Below are 21489 nucleotides of genomic sequence, written 5' to 3' on the forward strand. Positions count from 1 at the left end.
ATAAAGCACAAATCAATGCAGGAAGAGGATATCCAAAATCAGAATATTTTACATTTGAATATTTAACTTAGTTCTTCTTGGCGCACAGGATGTTAAAATACAACTATTCTTTCTAATTAACAGGCTTACATGGAAAATTACTTTAGACATGTTTCATGGTATTTCAGAACTCATCATTGCTCAGGGCCAATCTATATAAACATAGACAATAAATTACTATTTACATTAAACTTAATGTTTACATGGTAAATGATAACAGAAAATTATAAACATAAATGGCAATTGTTATACTTCATATTTATTTAATTTAGAAATGTCATTATACTATATTTATTGAAAAGGTAAATGACAAAGGTTACAATGACAATCAAAAAGAAAAATAAATTGAAAAAAGATTGTAAAAAAGATTGTAACAACATAAAAATCCAGTTACCAACTCCAATGAAATCAATCCCAGACACTTTTTCACTACAAATGTGTACTTGTGTCCTATTTATCAATATGCCCCTAATAACTAAACTTAATTGTCTGTAGAATAAGGCATTTGAGTTGTAAACATACAGTATCTTCCATCTAAATGTATATAAATTAATCTTTTCCATATACAAAACTTTACATGGAGATTTAAAAAAAAGGTTGAAAATCTGGGCTCAGGAAGCATAAATTTATGTATACTTAGTTTGTAGTAATACCCATTAATTTCAATACATATTAATTTCCTAGACCTAAACAAGCATGCAGAAGTTAGCACTTTGCTGGAAATGATTCCATTTAGCCCACTTTATTCTGTATAACCTGGGTTGGAAATTGGGAAGAGATCCTTGCAATACTGAGTAGTTACAATTTTCCTTTCTATTTTGACAAGGAAACCAGTTAAAAGAGGCATTAAAGATGGGCTACACAAGGAAACCTATTTATATTTATTACATAGCATCAATGAATTGGGTGGTTTTTACTCCTGTTCAAGTATGCTTAGGACTTCTAATCCAAGACTAATCCAAGATCAGTCTTATTCTCCATTCTGCACTGGCACACTGAGTTTTAATTAACATTTAAATAGAGCAAAACATTAGGATTTGAAGGCTAGATAGAAGAAATGGTAATTAAAAATAATACAGTTGGAAGAAACTGTAACAAACTCAGATATTTTGATCAGCATCAACTGCCCAACTGAGGTCTCAAAATTGGCAAGATGACAAACAGGCATTGCCTGTTCCTTTCAAGGGATACATATAAAATCATGGAATGATTTATTCTTCTTGTGGTCCATGATTCTCTCAACAATACTCTAGCGCACAATTCCAAGGAATTAATATTTCTGTCCCAGCCATATATACAACTGTTAGGTTAAAATCATAGCTTGACAATTACTTTATTATCTTGGTTAAAAATGTGATCTTTCACTTTATTTTGCCTAGATTTGGGACATATAAAAAATGGGTGAAGCCTTTATCATAAGGCTCCATCAATCATCTATTTTCTCCTTGTGAGTACCTAAAAGTTATCTGAGTAGCCAGTATGAGAAACAAATATTGGATTATGTGGGGTCTTGGCCTGATCCCATAAGGCTGTTTTATATATTTTTGAATCTTTTTAAAGAATTTTGATTACAGAGTCCTTGACTTACGACCGCAATTGAGCCCAAAATTTCTGTTGCTAAGCAAGACAGTTGTTAAATGTGTTTTGCCCCATTTTATGACCTTTCCCGGCTCATTTATTAAGTGAATCATTGCAGTTGTTAAGTTAGTAATACAGTTGTTAGATGAATATGGCTTTCGCATTGACTTTGCTTGTCAGAAAATCGCAAAAGGTGATCGCATGACCCTCAGATACTGCAGCCATCATAAATATATGCCAGTTGTCAAGCATCTGAATATTTATCACATGACCACAGGGATGGTGCAAAGGTCGTAAGTGTGAACACTTGTCATAAGTCACTTTTTTCAGTGCTGTGTAACTTTAAGCGGTCACTAAATGAATGGTTAGAAGTCGAGGACTACCTGTATAGCAACAGAAGTTAATGGAAGCTAAACTGAAAGAAAGAAAAGAGACTAGAAAGGAGTAAAGATACAAAAAAAGAAGGAAAACAAAATAATACAAGCAAGAGAAAATAAATATAAAAAGGAATTTCCAACCTTCATCACAAGAAGTATAAACAAATTTAGTGACTTAAGCCTCCTCCAAGGCTACAAACATTTATCTCTTCACCCCTATCCCAGCACTTATTTAAAAACAAATCTGTAAAAAATATTCTTCTCAGTGCTGCTGTTAGCAGAAAGTCCATACAGGGTTATAGTAGAAGAACAATATGTCATGGTTCCAATAGATGAGACCAGAAAAACAGAATTCCAAGGCTAAAGGTTTCTTTAAAGAACATATTTGTCTTGTTTTAACCTTGATCAAATAAACCAGCTTTATATTCCTTTATTTTATTTTAGCAGTCATAATGTGTATTTCATTCAAATATTGTCATAAGATTTGATTTCTCTTCATTTCTCTTTTGTCCCATTGCTCAGTGGGTTTTTTTTATGCATTAACAAACTTCCTTTTGTAAAACCTAGTAGAAAACAATTATTCAGGTCATCTTACTCCAGGAGGGCTGTTTTTATGTTCTTATCTGGATTGCCACTATACTAAGATCTGATCAGAGACAGTCAGGAATAACATTCTACTTTAAAGGGGGCATTTTCTCCCTAATAGCTCATTTTTCCATTCAGCACTAATCAATGTCAGCTGTATCAAAGTAAGGCTAAGAAACTCTATTGTAAAAGCTTCTGACTGATTTTGGAACACCTTCTGTGAAAATTTGGCATTTTGCCTTAACTGAAACTTTGATTTTCTAAAAATACTGACCTATGCCAGGATCTATTTCTTGCTGCTAAATCTTCTGGACTGTGGTTGTCAATACTAAATGTTTTGCCACAGCTTTCTTAGATTTTGGGCATACTTCTGTTTATTAAGTTTGCCATAAGTAGATTTTTACCCTCAGCCCTTCAATTTTAACTCTTGCTTGACTGATTGAAACTGTGGTCATAATAATTAACTGTAGCATCTAGATTAGGAAAGTTTCGGGGTGTTAATCTAAAGTGCCTTTCAATGAGTCATAACAAGTGGCTGTTGACTCCAATAACCATTTATAAGGATAAATGGTACAAATCCCTGAACCACACAAGATAGTTCTAGCAGATGGCTGTGTGGATACAATTATTATCCTAATGACAAAGTATTATATTAATTTCAGTTAGAAATATTCAAACATGCCCTTGTACTGAAAACAATGAGACTTGAAAATATTTAACAATGTTAGACTATGAGCCATGTTTTTATCATATATTGGATTAAATCCATGCCTCTGGAAGTATGGTTAGAAATTGACTGTTTCACTTTATTTCCTTTCAGCCAAGAATCTACCAAAATATTCCCTGAACACTAGGCTGCTGAACACTGGGTGATTAGCTATAGTACAGAGTGCAAAAGAGAAATAAATAAGAGGTGGGATTCATTTGGACAACTCTAGGGTCTGGTAGAATCTGTTACCAAATATTTTTAATATAGATGTAAAGTGCATATAATCCAACAGAACTTGAGAATTCTGATAAACAGTTATATTTATTTGCATAATTCTATGATTTTGATTGAGTATTGAATTAGATCAGGAGGCTGTATATCATTTAACAGTTATTTTAAAACATTGCTAAGCTATTGCCTTCATCCCGTTTATTGGCTTCTTGGATACATCAAGATGGGGACTGCAGGAAACTGAATGTTGGACTAAATAAATCTTTCCTTTGCTGTAATTCAACAAAAACCCTTTGCTTTTCTTGCCAAAAGTACTTCCCTAATGCTGCCAAGAAAACTGGATGGACATAACAACCAAAGGTTGAGCTCCACTAAGAGTGACTTCATCTTTTTTGAAATATGAAAGCTTTACAGAGTTTCTAAATGTCATTGATATTTTTAAAAATAATAAAAGTAATAAATGAGAAAAATATGTGCATGTGATTTGTTATTTTATTCGGGAAGACTTAAGAAACAAACTATCAATTACCACTCACTAAAACATTATGCTATTAGCCTCCATACTTGATGGATTCAAACTAAAGGACAGGACATGTAGATTAGGAACTAGTGACGTGGCTGCAATGTTTGTAATATCAAATCTTCTCTGCTAGTCTGTTAATAGTAACGTTGTTTTTTTTAAATAATAGAATGCTTTATTATTGTTGTTTTTTTATTGTAGGCTGTCCAGAGCAGAATATAATAGTCATGATTTGTGAAATGAGCAGCTATATAAATATGATAAAAAATACTATAATTTCTTTTTATTACTTTGATTCAACCAATAGAGCTTCAGAGGAGGAAATGGGTACTAGAATCTTCAGATACTAAGGATGGTGAAAGAACTGAAAGGTGGTATAATGGTATGTCCAAAGACTGAGATACGTTCACATGTTGACCAGCCTAACATCTTCAGCGGTATGGCATTCCTCATTTATTGGTTAAGAGAACAGCCTTCCTCAGTCACTAGTTTACACAGAGGTCACAAGTAACAGACAGAAAGTCTTCACCTTGGAAACCTAAGAGATAAATTGGATTCTAGAGAGAAAGCAATCAATTTACAAAGATTTCTGTCACTTTTTATCTGTTAAAAGAAACTTTGGATGAATCTTACTCTCTACTGAAGAGCTTCAGAATATTAGGAAGACCAGAGAAGATAGGCTGGAGGAATAAACCACAAGAGAATTTCAATTGTAGTGCTGAGAAGAGGCAAAGGAGAGAAACTAATAATTACACGATATACTGTATGTCATTGAATAAGCTTAATTTTCTTTGATAAGGACTTAATGTCACTGGCCTGAAAGTAGAAAAACAATCTATGTGATATATTATCTTATTAAAATCAATGGGAACATAATAATTTATGTGAGCACTGGAGCCATATTAGATTAGAAACCAAATATATGTAGTTCTGCATGCTTTGAATGTTGCTATCCTAGCACTGCTAAGGATTATCTGCAGAACTATCCTCTTTTTGCTTTCCTTCATACCACTGAAGATGTTAGGGTCTTGTCTCTCTTTTTTTAAATATACTTTATTGATTTTTACTGCCCTATTCACCGCCCTGAGTCCTTCGGGAGAAGGGCGGTATACAAATAAAATTAATAATAATAATAATAATAATAATAATAATAATAAACAGTATGTTGTCTGGATTTATATTTAAAAACAATGAATAATTAATTTCTATAATTCCATAACCCACATAGTAGCTTTCTTTGATTTTCTCTTCTTCCAATAATATTCTCCTTTACCAATCTTGAATTAGTACATTTCTTAGTATTTTGATTGATAACAATTGAATATAAACTTTTTTCTAGTATTTAACAACCACATCAATATAAAGCTTCTTTTCTAATTGATCATCTTAATTACCTCGTCATGGCTCCTGTTTTCAAAGTTTTTATTTAGATTTGTTTTCCCCAGAATGTTCAAAACATTCTTACCAGTTAAGATTTTCTCAATTACACTTAAGCATTTAAGTCTTTTTCCTCATACAAGCCATCCCAACAATGTTATATTTCTCACATCTTTAAAAAGCAACAAAAAAGAGAAGGAAAAAAAGAAGGAAATAGTATACTACTTAAGCTAAGATACATTTATATCCAGAATTTTTCTATTTTTAACCATATTCAAACAAATGTTTAATCTTTAAATATTTCATCTAATAAATCCAATCATCTAATCTTTTGAATCTATTCAGAACATTTTTATTGAGATTTTCTCAAGATAAATTACATTTAAGTATCTAAAACATTTCCCTCATATAAACCATCACAACATTTTTATATTTCTCATATCATAAAAAATACTGTTACTTGAGGGGCCCATCCCTCTTAAACTAAAATACATTTATATCCAGAATTTTTCTACTTTTTTAACCATATTCAAACAAGTGTTTAATTTTTAGATATTTCATCTGATAAATCCCATCATCTAATTTCTTAATTCTAGCATTAGCCTTTTTTTTGCCAAACATCTTTCCTAATCTTTATGCTCCGCTGGACCAAAAAGTCTTCCCATAGTCTTGTAGTTGTTGTTGTAAGTACAAGAGACAAATCCAGTAAGATGTTTTTGTGGGAGGGTTTCACCCCTTCATAATTGATTGAAAATCTTTTTCTTTCTTTCTCTCTTAATTTCTCTTATCATTTTTTGTCTCTCAAGTTCTCATAGTTCTCCTGACAGCTCTATAATCCATTTTGTCAAATCTTTTTTCTTGTCCTCAGATTTATTTTGTAATCTTGAAGTGCAGGTTATCTTTTCCATGTCCGATATTTTCTGCAAGTTTTTCTCTGCCTGGGTTAAGTCATAATTTCTTCCATTGTTGGGTTCCATCTTTAAATCGCTTTCCTCTGGTTTATTTTCAGTTGTCTGCTTTATCTGATCACTCTCTATTTTTATTTTCTGAGAGTTTTTTGAAGATGTGTTCAAAATATTTCCAAAGTTGTTTTTAATTTTTTTGTGGTTTGATATCATTGTCGTTTGAGTTTGAATTAGTTGTAACACAGCATACATTTCCTCCTGGAAAGTATTTGTTTTCTCTTGATATGTTCTTTCTGCAGATCTCTGATGTTCCATGATAGCTAAAACTCAGTCAGGAAGGTCAATTTTTCCCCCTCAGGTTTATAGTTCTCACCTTGTAGGTAGCCCAAAATGTTTTCTTTTCTTTGTTGCAGCTGTTTTCTGTTTAGTTAAGAAGGTCACAAAAACAAGTTATCTTTTTTTGGGCTTTCTGCCAATTCCTGTATTAGAGCAACTACAGTTGTATATTTTCATCCACCACTAGATGTCAGCACCAATTCGTTTTTCAGTTTTCAAAACAAACAGTTACTTTCTTATTTTCATCGTTAATCTTTTGAAAAGAAAATCTTAACAAATTTCACCAATTTCAAACTTATCCAGATTTAAGTCTTATATTCATTTCATTTCAATATATTTTTGTACCATAAAAGTTTAATTTGCCATTTCCTTCTGCGGGAGGGCAGGGCAAGAGTCCCCCTCCTTCTCACTTTTGGAAGATTTTTGCTTCTTGGGTGTTCTTTCCAGGAAATCAATTATCAGGTAGAAGAGAATCGATATTCTTACCCAGTTCCAAACATGTTGTGTATGATCAAACTTAAATTAGTGCATTTTGGCTTCGGCTGCTTGTAGCTTGGACTAGACTCTGGAGTGAACCTAGCCTTTCTTCTGCTGGTTTCTGGAAGGTTTTCCCCAAACAACCAGATCAACCACTATCTCTCTGCAGTCGGCAGGGCTCCCCTCGTCACCTCTCCAGGGAAAATTTAGGCCCATTTAGGGTCCCCTAACAGGAAAAAAGGGACGCGGTGGCTCAGTGGGTTAGGACGCTGAGCTTGTCGATCAGATGGTTGGCAGTTTGGCGGGTCGAATCCGAGTGCCGCATAACAGAGTGAGTGCCTGTTACTTGTCCCAGCTTCTGCCAACCTAGCAGTTTGAAAGCACGTAAAAAATGCAAGTAGAAAAATAGGGACCACTCCGGTGGGAAGGTAACAGCGTTCCGTGCGCCTTTGGCGTCTAGTCAGGCCAGCCACATGACCACGGAGACATCCTCGGACAAGCGCTGGCTCTTCGGCTTTGAAACGGAGATGAGCACCGGCCCCTAGAGTCGGAAACGACTAGCACGCATGTGCGGGGGAACCTTTACCTTTACCTTTAACAGGAAAAAATCGGCCGTAGGATGCCGAGCACTGCAATCCCTTAGCTGCTGCGCTACTGGGCAAAACCGGAAGCTTCAGGTCTTGTCTCTTTTTTAAAGATTATAAGGCCCATATGAATTGGGTATTCCTCTCTTAAGCTTATCTTCTCCCTTCCTTCCTCACCCTCCTTCTACCTCTCTGCTCTTGGAATAAGAAATATCTAATAAATTGCTACCGGAATATCTTGGTGACCATAGAACTAAAGTCTGAATAATTAAGTTTTCTCTGTCTATCCAACATATAGATGGGCATGGCTGCTTTCTTTTTTTTTTTTTTTTTTAATTTAATTATTAAATTTATTATTTAAAAACATTGGACACAGTACCAGCGAGCTGACAAACCTTTTTGTCTACAATGTTTAAATATATATATATATACATGTATATATGTACATCAAAAATACACTTAAATACACTTAGATTACAAATCGGTGAAATACCACAATATTTAAAACAGTGAGCTAGTCTGTAAAACCTAATAGAGACCTTTCTTTTTATCCATCCAAAGATACAATTTGTTCCAAATTCTATAATAGTCTGATTGATCTTTATTCTTTAATTCCAAAGTTAATCTGTCCATTTCAGCGCAATCCCAAATTTTCCTAATAACCTCTTTTTGTCCTGGGATCTCATTCTTTTTCCATTTTTGCGCAAATGATATTCTAGCTGCTGTGATAATATGGATCGTTAAGTATAGCACATCTTTAGGATATTTCTCTTTCGTGATTCCCAACAAGAAAAGTTCTGGACTAAACTCCAGATCTTGTTTCAATATTTCTTTCAGCCAAATCCAAATCATTCTCCAAAATTTTTGTGTTTTACTGCAAGACCACCACGTGTGGAAGTATGTGCCTATCTCTTCAGAACACTTCCAACATTTGGGAGATACTGTTGTGTACATTTTTGCTAAGCGGGCTGGGGGAAGATGCCATCGGTAAAACATTTTAAATAAATTTTCTTTATACGATGAGGCCAGTGTTATCCTTTTATTCCTATCCCAAATTGTTTGCCAAGTATCTAGGTCGATGTTATGTCCTAAATTGTTAGCCCAGATCAACATGGGGTCTTTCACTTGCTCTTCAAACAGCTTATATCCCAAAAGTAATTTATAAAAATTCCTTATTTGTTTAGAGTCCGGTCCCAATAATATTTTGTCCAATGCTGTTTCAGAGGTGTATATCCCCCATTCATTTTTATCCTTCCTAAATCTCGATTGGATTTGTAAGTAGGCCCACCAATCGAGTTTTATACCTTGTAATTCTAGTTCATTCCTAAGTTTCAATTCCCCCTCCTCATTCAGAATATCCTTGTATGAGATTATGTTACCCAAATCAAACAGATTTGGGTAAACTATCGCTTCAAGGGTGGATAGCCAGACCGGTATTTTGGTGTAATTGTGAGATCTAATTTTTTTCCAAGTATTGAGTAGCGCTTGCCTGATCCGGTGTCTTTGAAAATGCGAGAAAAGACCTTGTTTCTCCGTCCATAGGAAAGCATGCCAGCCATATTGCAAATCGTGACCCTCTAAAGTTAATAGTCTTCTATTTCTCAAGATTACCCATTCTCTAATCCAGCTCAGGGCCGCGGCGTGGTAATATAATTCCCAGTCTGGCAATCCAAAACCCCCATTTTCCTTCGTGTCTTGTAAATATTTCAATTTAATTCTTGGTTTTTTCCCCTGCCAAATAAAATTTAGTGATAATTTATCCAAATTTCGAAAAAATTTAGAGTCGAGTTGAATTGGGATATTCTGAAACAGAAACAGGATTTTAGGCAGAATATTCATCTTAATGACAGCGATTCTTCCCAATAATGAGAGTTTTAGGTTTCCCCATCTTTCCAGGTCACCTTTTATTTGATTCACTACACTATCATAATTATCCTTTTTGAGTGAAGTGCATCTAGCCGTAATGTTAATCCCTAAATATTTTATTTTCTTGACTATTTCTATATCCGTGATTTCGGCCAGATTACCTTTTTGTTTATTGGTCATATTTTTAACAATCATCTTGGTCTTATTTCTATTTATTCGCAGTCCGGCAACCTCACCATATTTAGATAATTCTTCCAATAGCTTTGGTCCCGTCTGACATGGATCCTCCATAATAAAAACTAGATCGTCCGCGAAAGCTTGCAATTTAAAGGTTTCCTTTTTAATGGTTAATCCTTTTATCTTTGGGTCGTTTCTTATAGTTCTCGTTAATACTTCAAGAGTCAATATAAACAGCAACGGTGATAAGGGGCAGCCTTGCCGTGTTCCCTTTTGAATTTGAAACTTGCTAGATGCTTCCCCATTAATAATTATTTTTGCTTCCTGATTGTCATAAATTGCCCTAATTATATTTATAAATTTTTCACCCATATTCATAAAGCTAAGCTGTTGGCACAAAAAAGACCATTTAACATTGTCAAATGCCTTTTGGGCGTCTAAGAAAAGTAATGCCATCTGTTGTTCGCTATGTAATTCATAGTACTCCAATGTATCTAATATTATTCTAATGTTGTGCTTAGTGTGTCTCTTAGCGAGAAAACCATTTTGATCTGCGTGTATGAAATCATTCAGAAATCGTTTCAATCGTTCCGCTATAATTGATGTAAATATCTTGTAGTCCGAGTTAAGAAGTGATATGGGTCTGTAATTTTGGATTAATGTATGGTCTGTGTTATCTTTCGGAATAAGGGTTATGTTTGCCTCTAGCCAAGATTTAGGCGTCCTTGCGCCTTCTAATACTGCGTTAAATACCTCCACTAGGGGTTGAGCTAGGATATTTTGTAATTCTTTATAAATCTCTGATGGAAGACCGTCGGGTCCCGATGCTTTATTATTCTTTTGTGCATTAATAGCTTTTATCACCTCAGATAGTCGAATTTCCTCGTTTAACATATTTCTGGTATCTTCTGTGACCTTAGGTAGTTTGGCTCTTTGAAAATATTCCTCCATTTTCTCCACACTTGCCTGGCTATCTTCTTTATATAAACGTTCATAAAATTCCTGGGCTATAATTTTTTTTTTTCCTCCTGGTGGAATATTCTCCCTTCCTCATCTCGTAGTTCGTGAATCCAGTTTTTCCCCTTTTGTTTTCCCAATTTGTATGCGAGCCACCGGCCCGGTTTATTTGCATTTTCAAAAAAAATTTTGTTTCGTGTTTCTCAATTGTTGTGCCAATTTCTCTTTGTCTAGAATGTTAAGTTTGTGTTTAATCAGATCCATAGATTGCTTAATATTCTCTTTTTGTGGATCTTGTTGGAGTGTAACTTCTAAGCTCTTATATTCCTCTTCTAATCTTTCCCGTTGTTGTCTTTTCCCCTTATTTTTATATACCATATATGCCCTCGCTACCCCTCTCATCACAGCCTTAGCTGTATCCCAATTGTTTTGTACTGAGGTGTCTATAGCTTTATTTTCCTTAAAGAAAAAACTTAGTTCTCTCTCCATCTTAGATTTGAATTCGTCTTCTTTTAAAATTGCTCTTTGAAGCGTCCATCTGGATATTTTTTTGGAACCTTTCCAGATAAGTTTAATAGGATTGTGATCTGCCCAAGTACCTGTCGCTATATGTACCTCATCTATTTCTGAACTAATTTCTTTCGTCATCCACACCATGTCTATTCTAGACCATGAGTTATGTCGGTTGGAGTAATATGTATATTGTCTAGCCTTACGATTTTTTTCCCTCCAGACATCTTGGATATTTAGTTCCTCAGCCAAGTTAAGAAAAGATCTCGGTAGAGTTCTTCTCTTCTTTTTCCTAAGCGTCTTTCCCATATAATCCAAATTTATATCTAGGATAGCATTAAAATCTCCTATTAAACAAATCTCCTCATAATCAATACTACATATCTTATTGTGAAGTGTTTTGAAAAATTGTTCTTGGTTATGGTTTGGGGCATATATCTCTACCATCATGACCTTCCTGTGATTTATTATAACCTCGACTATCAGTATTCTACCCTCTTTATCGTTATAAATTAGTTTTGCAGTCAATTTTGGGTTTACATATAGTGCCACTCCTCTCTTTTTCTTGTGTCGGTCTAAGGAAACGAATAGGTTCCCTATTTTTGGTTGTACTAACAAATATTTTTGTTGTTCCTTTATATGGACTTCTTGTATTGCCACGATATCCAATTGTTGGTGAATAAGCCTATTAAAAAATTTCCGCCTTTTCACTGGCGAATTCAATCCATTAATATTCACAGACATAATACTACACTCACCTCCCTTCATCTTACTTATTTCTGGTTTTTGTGGATCTCGTGATTCGGGGCTCTCTCTCTTCCTTGTCTCTAGTTCCATGTTTCTCTGTTAACTCACCGGATTTGTTCCTTCTATCCTCTGTAGCTAAGATCTTCCCATCCATTGCCACACGTATTGTATCTCTTTCTCTTACCTCCCTTCCATCTTGATCTTCTAGATCTACTTCCTCTTGGCTATGGAAGTGGCGTTTGTAAAAATCTTCTGCCTTCTCTATCGTGTCCAGTCTATGCCTTCTATCCTGCCACGTAACAAGAATACCCTCTGGAGTTAGCCATCTAAAGTTTACATTTTCTCTTATTAGTTTGGATGTTAAGAATTGATAGCCGCGTCTCAGATCCCTCATCCTTTTAGGTATCTGTTTAAGGATGGTGATTGGTTGGCCCCGAAATTCTAATGGTTCCTCTCTAGATCTATGCAGAAGCTCATCCCGAATTGATTTTTTAACTAACCTTACATGTACTTCTTTTGGGAGGTTGTGCCTTCTCGCATAATTAGTTTGGACCCTGTATGTTTCATCAATTTCCGCCAGCATTTCCTCCTTCCCTACACCGAGTGCCTTTGCCATCAGTTCTGCCATCATGACCAACAGATCTTCCCCTCTTTTTTCTTGAACGTTCTGGAAGCGTAGATAATGAGCAGCCTTTTCTGCTTCCAGAAAAATGACTGTTGTTTCTAATTCCTTATTAGCCTGAAGGAGTGTTTCATTTAAATCATCTACTCTCTTTTCCTCTTTTTCCATTCTAGCTTCCATATCTTGAAGTCTTTGTTCATTTTTGACTAATTGCTGTTGAATCCCTTCAAATTTATCATCTATCGCTTGGATTTTCCCCTTTAATTCACTAGTGTCGTTTCTTATTTGGCCTATTTCTCTCTTCATCTCCTCGTGGTTTTTGGCCATTGCCTCGTGTAGGTTTTGCAAAAGGGCATGTAAATCTTTAAAGGAATTCGAGTTAGATCTTTCCCTTTGCAGCATATCCTCTATAGATTTCTGATTGGAGGGACTTGAGGACATCCCCTGTCCCTGTGCTGCTGCCTTTTTGCCAGCGCTAGGCTTAGTTGCTCCCGAGATACTTGTCATGTTTCCCCAATTTTAACAGCGTTTTATCAATGTATAATACCCTGAGTCTTATATAAACCTTTTAACTCTATGACAAAAGATATATAAAACAGTTACCACCAGATACTTATTACCAACTAAGCAATTTATATAATAAAATTCTATAGTATGAATATAATCAAAGTCACGTTCTTCTTCTTTTTTCCCCCCCCCCCCGTTTCCGGCGCAGAAATTGGCACCTTTTCCGTCTTCCTCTGCTGTCAAAGACCAGTAGGTGTCCCACTAAACAAACCTCCAGTTACTAAATTGCTATATCAAATGGCCGCCCGTGACAAGTAGAGTAGAATTTCAAAAGTTTCAAAAGTTCACAAATTCAAAATTTACCAGGATAGACCAGACTAGACCAAGCTGATCGCTTTCCACGCCCGACAATCCAGAGTTCAGTCTCTAAGGCTCCAAAGCTCAGACTTTGACTTGTTGTAGCTTTTCTCCAGCTAGAATACAGTCATATAGTCTTCGGCTTTCCTTCCCTTGCTGTTTTTGCCAAACGCCTCCCTCAAGACTTCTATCGCCGCTTATTCCCTCTCCGTGAGGCTCCCACTTCGAACCAGTACCTCTTTCACAAGCGCTTCCTATTTAATATTCGGATACACTCTCCGTCAGCTCCGCTCTACCGTTGTCCCGCTGCTTACGTGCTAGCTCCGTCCCTCTGTCAGATCTTCATGTCGGCCATTACTGGCCTCCTTCTCCCCGGTTCGCTCGCATCAGACTTTCTCCGGATCTTCAACACGAACTGCCGCTCATGAAGGTTCTCCGGGCTGCCTGCAACTTCGGATGTCCCTGCAGGACCTCCTGAAGCTCCGAAAAGCCCCCGCGAACACTGGGTGAGAGGTTGTGCGAGGAGAGAGCTCCGTTCACACAGCCGCCCGCTCTGACAGTTGGCTCCGCCCCCCGGGCATGGCTGCTTTCTAACCACCATGGTGGCACAGTGGTTAGAATGCAGTACTGCACGCTAATTCCGCTCACTGCCAGGAGTTCAATCCTCGCCCGCTCAAGGTTGACTCAGCCTTCCATCCTTCTGAAGTCAGTAAAATGAGGACCCAGATTGTTGGGGGCTATATGCTGACTCTGTAAACTACTTAGAAAGTGCTGAAAAGCACTGTGAAGTGGTATATAAGTCCAAATAATATTGCTATATAAGAACTGATACTGGATTCTAGGAATTGAGAACAAAATCTGCAATGAATTTGTCATATGATTAAATTTGTGTGTCGTATATGTCCTACTATCCTTGTCTTTTTTTATCCTGGCACTTTCTTTTCCCCAGCAAGTAGGCAATACAGCCTGCAGGGAAAAAAGTAATAAAATAAAAGAATAAGTTTAAATGAATGGGTGGAAGGATGGAGAAGTTGCTTGATCGACAGTTCATGTTATTTATTTTAGTAACCAAAACCAAATCAACAAACATTAAAATATACACAATTAAAATACATATATAAATCTACATGAAAATCAAAAGTAATTAAAACTGTGAGAAGGGTGAAAGACAATTTTTAAATGATAAAGCTACATATACACATTTTGCCATGATCACTGAAAACGGAAGCAATAATGTTCTTGCGGGGGAGATTTAAATTTCTAAAAACTGGGGTTATAGAGTTCTGATCATATATAGTGTATAATTTAATAAACCTGAGATATGGCTTTAATTTTTGAATATAGAAACACAATTTTCATATGGGAGGTTAAAATGCCTTCCACTTGTTAATTGGCAATATTTTTATTTATTTGAAAGACCTAATCCCTACTGTAAATATTCAAATATTGAGAAATAGACCTCAATTTATCAGTCTCTGAATGCAGTGGACTAATTCTTCCTCACCATAAAATGTCAAAAATGCATATATAAAATCTCACTCATATTTAACACACATCCAGTGTTGATAGACAAACTGCCCATTAATCTCTGAAGATTAATTCTAGTCTATGTATCTAATCTCTATTGCAGTGGTTTCTATAGCAAAGATCAGGATCCCAGCATGTCATATCCCATTGCTATACATGCCTCTAATCTCCCTAGTTACAGATTATGGACTCTATAATTCCTATTAGTGTGTCTGTGATAGAGTAGAACTCAGAAACCATGGCAAATATAATTATTGAAAGATTATAGGGAGACAGATTATTCAGTCTCTCTTTATGATCTAAATAAGTGGCTCAAATTTCAGGATATGGTATTTCCGTTATTAATTTCTTTAAAATACTGCTTCTGATAAAATTTTAACAAAATCTCACAAAATCTAGACCCTTGTATAGATACATTTATATAAGCATACTTTATCAGTGATACTGCAGAAGAGAAAGTCAGTAATTATTTATGCCAGAGCAGGAAGCCCTTTTCTTACAAAGTAATTTGCCAGTCCAAGTTTTTATAGAAAGGGAGAATAAAAATCTCTGCTGTCTGTATAATGAAACTTAATAAAAAGTTATTACACAAGGGAAAAACTGAAAACTCAGCTTGGATGTTGTCTACCACCCAAGGAAATTAACTCAGTTGAAAAAGAGATAAAGAGTTTTATCTTCATATAAAGAGCAATTCCTTAACAGCAGTGCCAAGCTTGTTGCAATAGACTTTGAGTACAGACATCTGGCCTGGCTATCTTTCTCCTGGAATTCAGTAGCAACTACTGTAATTTGTTCTTTTGCAGTAATGATGCTCCATATACGGTACTTTCTTTCAGGGTATCCTGATGCTGCTCAGTTTTTTTCCTGCCTCTTGTAGACATTTAGGATTTTTTATTCTGTGGCAATTGACACATGCATAGAACTTTTCCCCCACCCCATCCCACTTATCTCTACTCCTGTTTTAAGCTCTGCTACATTTATGACATTAGTTTAGTTCTACTACAGCTGCGGACTACTTGACTATTTCAATCAGTGGGATAGCGTGAAGGCCCTATGGCATGCCATTCCTTGCTTCACACATTCACACATCTTAAAATTTGTGTTCTATGTGTTTCATCAAAATAAGAGAAAATATGACATGTGTATTTAGAATTAGTTAAAAATCTCTTCTTCCTTCAGAGGGCTGGACTCCAAAAATATTTGAAGTATTAATAATAAAATAAGTGACTGTACCATTCAAAAATTAAGATGTTTATCCACAACACTGTTCAAACTAATCAGATGTATTACTATTTATTGTTAGTCTGCACACACCCAAACACATATTGCCTCATTGCTTATTTATATGAAAGTCCACAGAAGCCACAAACACGAATTATGCAGTTGATTGTAAATAAACTCCATAAGGTTTAAATACTACAGCAGATGCAAGGAGCTGTAGGAGGTATGCCCACAGATATCTCCCTTGGTGCCCTCCAGACTACACTTTAATTTTGTTGCTGATTTAAATAAATATATGAAAAGCTGGCATACTGAAAATAAGGACCCCCTCTAACATTATCGGCATTTCAAATAGGCCTCCAACTTCCAAATAGGACTCAGAGACATTGTTTGATAATAAAAATGTTTTGTGTTTTTTTAAGTTCTGATTAGACACTTTTTTGTAAATGGAATGTCCTGTATTCAAAACATATTCCATATATCTAAGAAATGTGCATGTTTCTCTCCCTCTTAGACTTTTATTATCCATATTAAGCCACTATTGCCTTATGCTAAATAAATAAATAAGGCACTTATACAGTTCATCAGGCTTCATTTTAAAATACGGTACATTTTTAGCATTTATTAAAGAAGGGGTGTCAAACTGCCGGCCCACAGGCCAGACGCATCAGGTGGAAGCCGCGCCCACCCCATTGCCAGCAATGGCAAAACAGTCCCGATACGTTGCGCGACATCTGCATTAAAATATTTCCGTCCATTTTCACTTGCAACATTTCTAAAGAGTTCTATTTAAAAAAAATCTCTCTCTTTTGCAACAGAGGAGCATTATGTAGCATTTTCATTAAAGATAGATAGATTTCATCCACACCGATAAACAGTGGGACATTTCTTATAAGAAATATATATATATCCTTAATAAAGATACTATTCAGAAAATGTTAAATGTTATCTAATGGGCCAAAGTGACTGAAAATATTTTTAAAGGAGAAAATAAATTATTCTAAATAATTAACATTTTCCACAAAGTAAACTTCTTTAGCAAATTCACATGTAAAAATACTGAAAATACTAACCTTGGTTTTTCTTTCCTCTACTGATTTATTTTATATTTTCTGATTTATTATATATTTTGTTTTAGATGTCATATGCTACCTAGTATTTTACAATGAGGTATTATATTTACTGTAAATAAATAAAAGAACGTAATTATTCTTGCCTTATACATGCATATGAAATAAATTTGCATATTTTGAACCTGTAAATCCTAATATAGCCTAGATCAATGCCCTCATTACGGTGCTTCATCTCTCCCATTAATTACAGTGCTTTCTAGGGTGCACACAAGAAACTCTATAGTTTAATTGGACAAACCCAATCTCTCTCTTTTAGCAAAAAGTATACTATTTGACCTACCTCAGATATTCTCATATAGTTTAGACAACAATTTTATGGATTCAGGGAAATGAACATCTTTACAAGTCTTAAGCATGACTTAGGAGCGTGATGGCTCGTGTGGTTAAAATGCTGGGTTGAGAATCAGCAAGCCTGCACTGGAGACCCAAGTGCTGCTGTGTATCAGGGTGAGCTCCTGTCGTTCACTCCAGCTTTTACCCACTTAGCAGTTCAAAAGCAAATAATCCCAAGTAGATAAATAGGTACTACTTCAATGGGCAATTAAGGGGGACATGAAAGGAGCCCCCAAACTGGTATTCCCTAAGTGACAGTTATGTCACCATCTAATCCTTTCAACCCGGAAGTGCCTTGGTGCTTCCAACACAAAAGCAGCAACAAGCATGACTTAAACTTAGGCTACGGTATTTTTTAACTTGGAACTACAGTTTGGGCCAGTAAAGTGTATTTTTCCTTAAATCCACCCCATGTGTTTTGAACTCTGAATACATAGAACAGAGCCCTGGTGACATTTCTGAAAAAGAAAAATATCTGTAGGAAACTGTATTTGAAACAAGGACAGGGATCAATGGACAATGTTTTTGCTCCTTTGTCCTACTTCTCACTGCATTTGGCTCCTCCAATGATTAATCAATATTATTATACTAGATTTTTTTTAAAAAAAACCTACAATCATTTTATGATTTGTACTACTTTTAAATTAAAAGGTGTGTTTTAGGAATAAAACTTGTTATTATAGACAAGTTGAAATGCTCAACTATTCTTAATAACTTATTATACCTACAAATATTAAGAGCTGATTGATATATATTGTTTTAAAGTACACAAACTGGAGAAATATAATCACTGACATAGTAAAACTGACGTTCAGATATGGACATTTTAAGAGTGAAAAAATGACTTAAAACCTCTTCTGGCATGTTTTTAATATTTGGTACTATTATATTAATCAACTACGGGTGAAAGTATCAAAATAAAGTCTTCTCAAGGTTTCTTATTGGTAGGAAGGAGCATATTTCCAAACAGTATAATTTAATGTTGTTTTCCAAAACAGCTATGCCTAATGAGAGATTCCAATATCAGATGAAAAAGATAAAGAATGTCTACATATAATATGAATCCAATGGAGACTCGTGCTTAGGACCTTCTAATCCTGAGAATCAAGACAGACAAAGTTTTTACTGGAAGAACTTCCTCATGTATTTCTGCTGAATGGAAATAAAACATGTCTTATATATTTATTCATAATTAATTCCTAGTTTTGCAGGAACATAAAGAATAATTATTTGTTGGTCAAAGTCCCATAAAGTCAAACATTTATCTTTTCAAAATATAGGCTTATTCTCAATATGCATTGCTTTAAGTCAGACATGTCAAACTCGCGACATCACATAACGTCGCGCAACATATCAGAGCTTTTTTCCCATTGACGGCAATGGGCTGGATGTGGTTTCCTCATGAAGCGTCCAGCCCGCAGGCTGGCAGTTTGACATCCCTGCTTTAAGTGATTAATAAGTTCCTCTGTGAGGTACGTGGACGTTTGATAAATAAATACTGTAAATATTTTCTGGGTAAATTTAAAACCTAATAGCTATCTCCAGTTAATTTGATAACTGGCAATCTACTTACCACTTTCAAAGCAGGCATCAAATACAAGATGTCCTTTTTTTGCCTGTCCATAGTAACCTGGTGGAAAAGCAGTGTATTTGCTTACGTTTCCTGTAATGATTTCATCTATTTCTATGTCGCTACCTGTTGGAATAATAATAAGGAAGCCAATTAGATATAATTAGGAACTCAACACAAAATAAAGTGGATCTCTTTATTATTAAGGATTTGCAAAGGTGGCAAAACCTAATGCTTATTTACTTACTTCAGCAGTGGGCAAGTATGGCTCCATTAAGATTTGTTGACTTCAACTCCCAGAATTCCTGAACCAGCATGACTGGCTCAGGAATTCTGGGAGTTGGTCCACAGGTCATAAAAGGGGCCATAGTTCCCCACTTTACTTATTTATATTTCATATTTCTAGATTGCCCATCTCCATCAAAGAGAGATTCTGGCCGGTGGACAACACAATATTGGCATATAAAACAACTTATAAAATTAAAATTAATTTAGAGTTAAAATTTTTAAAATTTTAAAATTTCAAAAAGACAAGAACATTTCCAAGAAAGCAATTTAATCCTATTAAAATTGACTGATGGAGGAAGAGGGAAAGCTCTCATGATACCAACCAGCCCCCTACAACTACATTATCCTTTGGGTCTTCCAGGCAAGGCCTTCTTTTCAAGAAGCTTATTTGAAAATTACTCCTAATAAGATACAGTATTTCAAAGCATTAATTTTATTTATTTGTACCCTGCCTTTATTATTTTTACAAGTAACTCAAGGTGGCAGATACATCCACCTCCTTCCTCCTATTTTTCCTACAACCCTCTGAAGTAAGTTGGACTGAGAAAGAGTAACTGGCTCAAGGTACCTGGCTGGCTTTCATGGTCAAGGCAAGGTTAGAACTCACAGTCTCCCAGATTCTAAGCTGGTGCCTAATACGCTATATAATAATAGATATAATATATATTAATATATAATACATTATGTAATAAATTTATAGTAATTGTAATTACTGCTCTAGAGAATGGGCCTAAGTATTCATGATCCATAATAAAATCCTATATAGTTGTATCAGAGAATTAAAATGTTATTAAACATATATAACATACCTTACTTTACAGTGCTGTATACTTAAACAAATTGCAGTTACTCACTGACATCCTATTAAATTAAATTTAGCTTTTAAATTAAATTAAATTTAGCAATTCTCCAAATTGTATGTGCAGTTCTCACAATGCTTCAGAAGGCCTCAGAAACTTTTGGAAGGCTTTCCAACACCTTCCAATAATAGTGGGAACAAATTTGGAGAACCGTGCATGGTATTTGGAGAACGGTGTGAATGGCCTTGGGAAGAAGACAAAGGAAACCAACAGCTGCCTCACATAGGCCAAGGCCAGGGGAGCCCTATCAGCAGTGGAAAATGGTGAAGGTTCACTGGTGGTGGTAGGGCCAGCAAGCGCAAGGCAGCAAGGCCGGCAGGGTGAACAGAGCACAGGGTGGCAAGGCCAGGAGAGCAAGCAGCGAGAACAGGGTGGAAGATTAGTCGGCTGGCAGGGTGAGCAGAGTGCAGGCGGATGACCAAAATGGCAGAGATGGAGGGAAGATAGGCAGGTGGGGGGAACTGAAAACGAAGCAATCTCTTACCTTACTAAGAAACAGGGCTGGAATCACCAAGCTGGGAATAGCTTGGATCAAAATGGGTTCTTACCAAACAACTGGTGTCATTCAGATGACAATGGCACAGGAAGTGCCAGGATTGCCATCACTAAGCAACGGGGGTCACTTGATATTCTGCTTTACAACTTCACCTAGCAATGGAAATTCTGGTCTCTATTACTATTGTAACTCAAGGACTACCCGTATAGTTCTTTAAAAAAAATCCTTTAAAAATGTATGCTTATTAAAAACAGTTGATCAATTCACATTTAGAATTGATAATGTTTATGTTTTAGAAATAAATTTCACTTTCTATAACTTCCAACGTTTAATAAGTATATAACAAGGGCTACCATAACAATGTATATTTTTATACTGAAAACACTTCAAGTTGTTTAAAATTAATATTGCTCATAAATGATAAAAATGCTTTATTAGTTAAAACTGACTTCTGTGTAATAAAAGATTTATATATAACTTGAAGCAAATTATCTTAGTAAAAATAGTAAATTATAATAATTTGCTCACGATGCAGAGCAAATTGAGAGGAATAAAAGCAGTGCTATATCATTGCTTCTGCTAAGAGACCAGCTGCTTTTG

The 21489-nt window shown here is 35.5% G+C and overlaps 1 protein-coding gene across 2 annotated transcripts in view; it reads right to left on the reverse strand.

Moving 5' to 3' along the window:
- BEND5 (BEN domain containing 5) overlaps window positions 1-21489 on the reverse strand; it is a gene marked incomplete at its 5' end in the record, with an annotated part of 895229 nt that overhangs the window by 870747 nt on the left and 2993 nt on the right. For both annotated transcript variants that reach the window (XM_083359611.1, XM_083359610.1), the window contains one exon: window positions 19249-19367. In XM_083359611.1, the coding sequence (XP_083215737.1) occupies window positions 19249-19367 (119 nt within the window). The remainder of the gene's footprint in view (window positions 1-19248; window positions 19368-21489) is intronic.

The sequence above is a fragment of the Vipera ursinii genome (assembly GCF_947247035.1).
Source record: "Vipera ursinii genome assembly, chromosome: 3".
Classification (NCBI taxonomy): Eukaryota; Metazoa; Chordata; class Lepidosauria; order Squamata; family Viperidae; genus Vipera; species Vipera ursinii.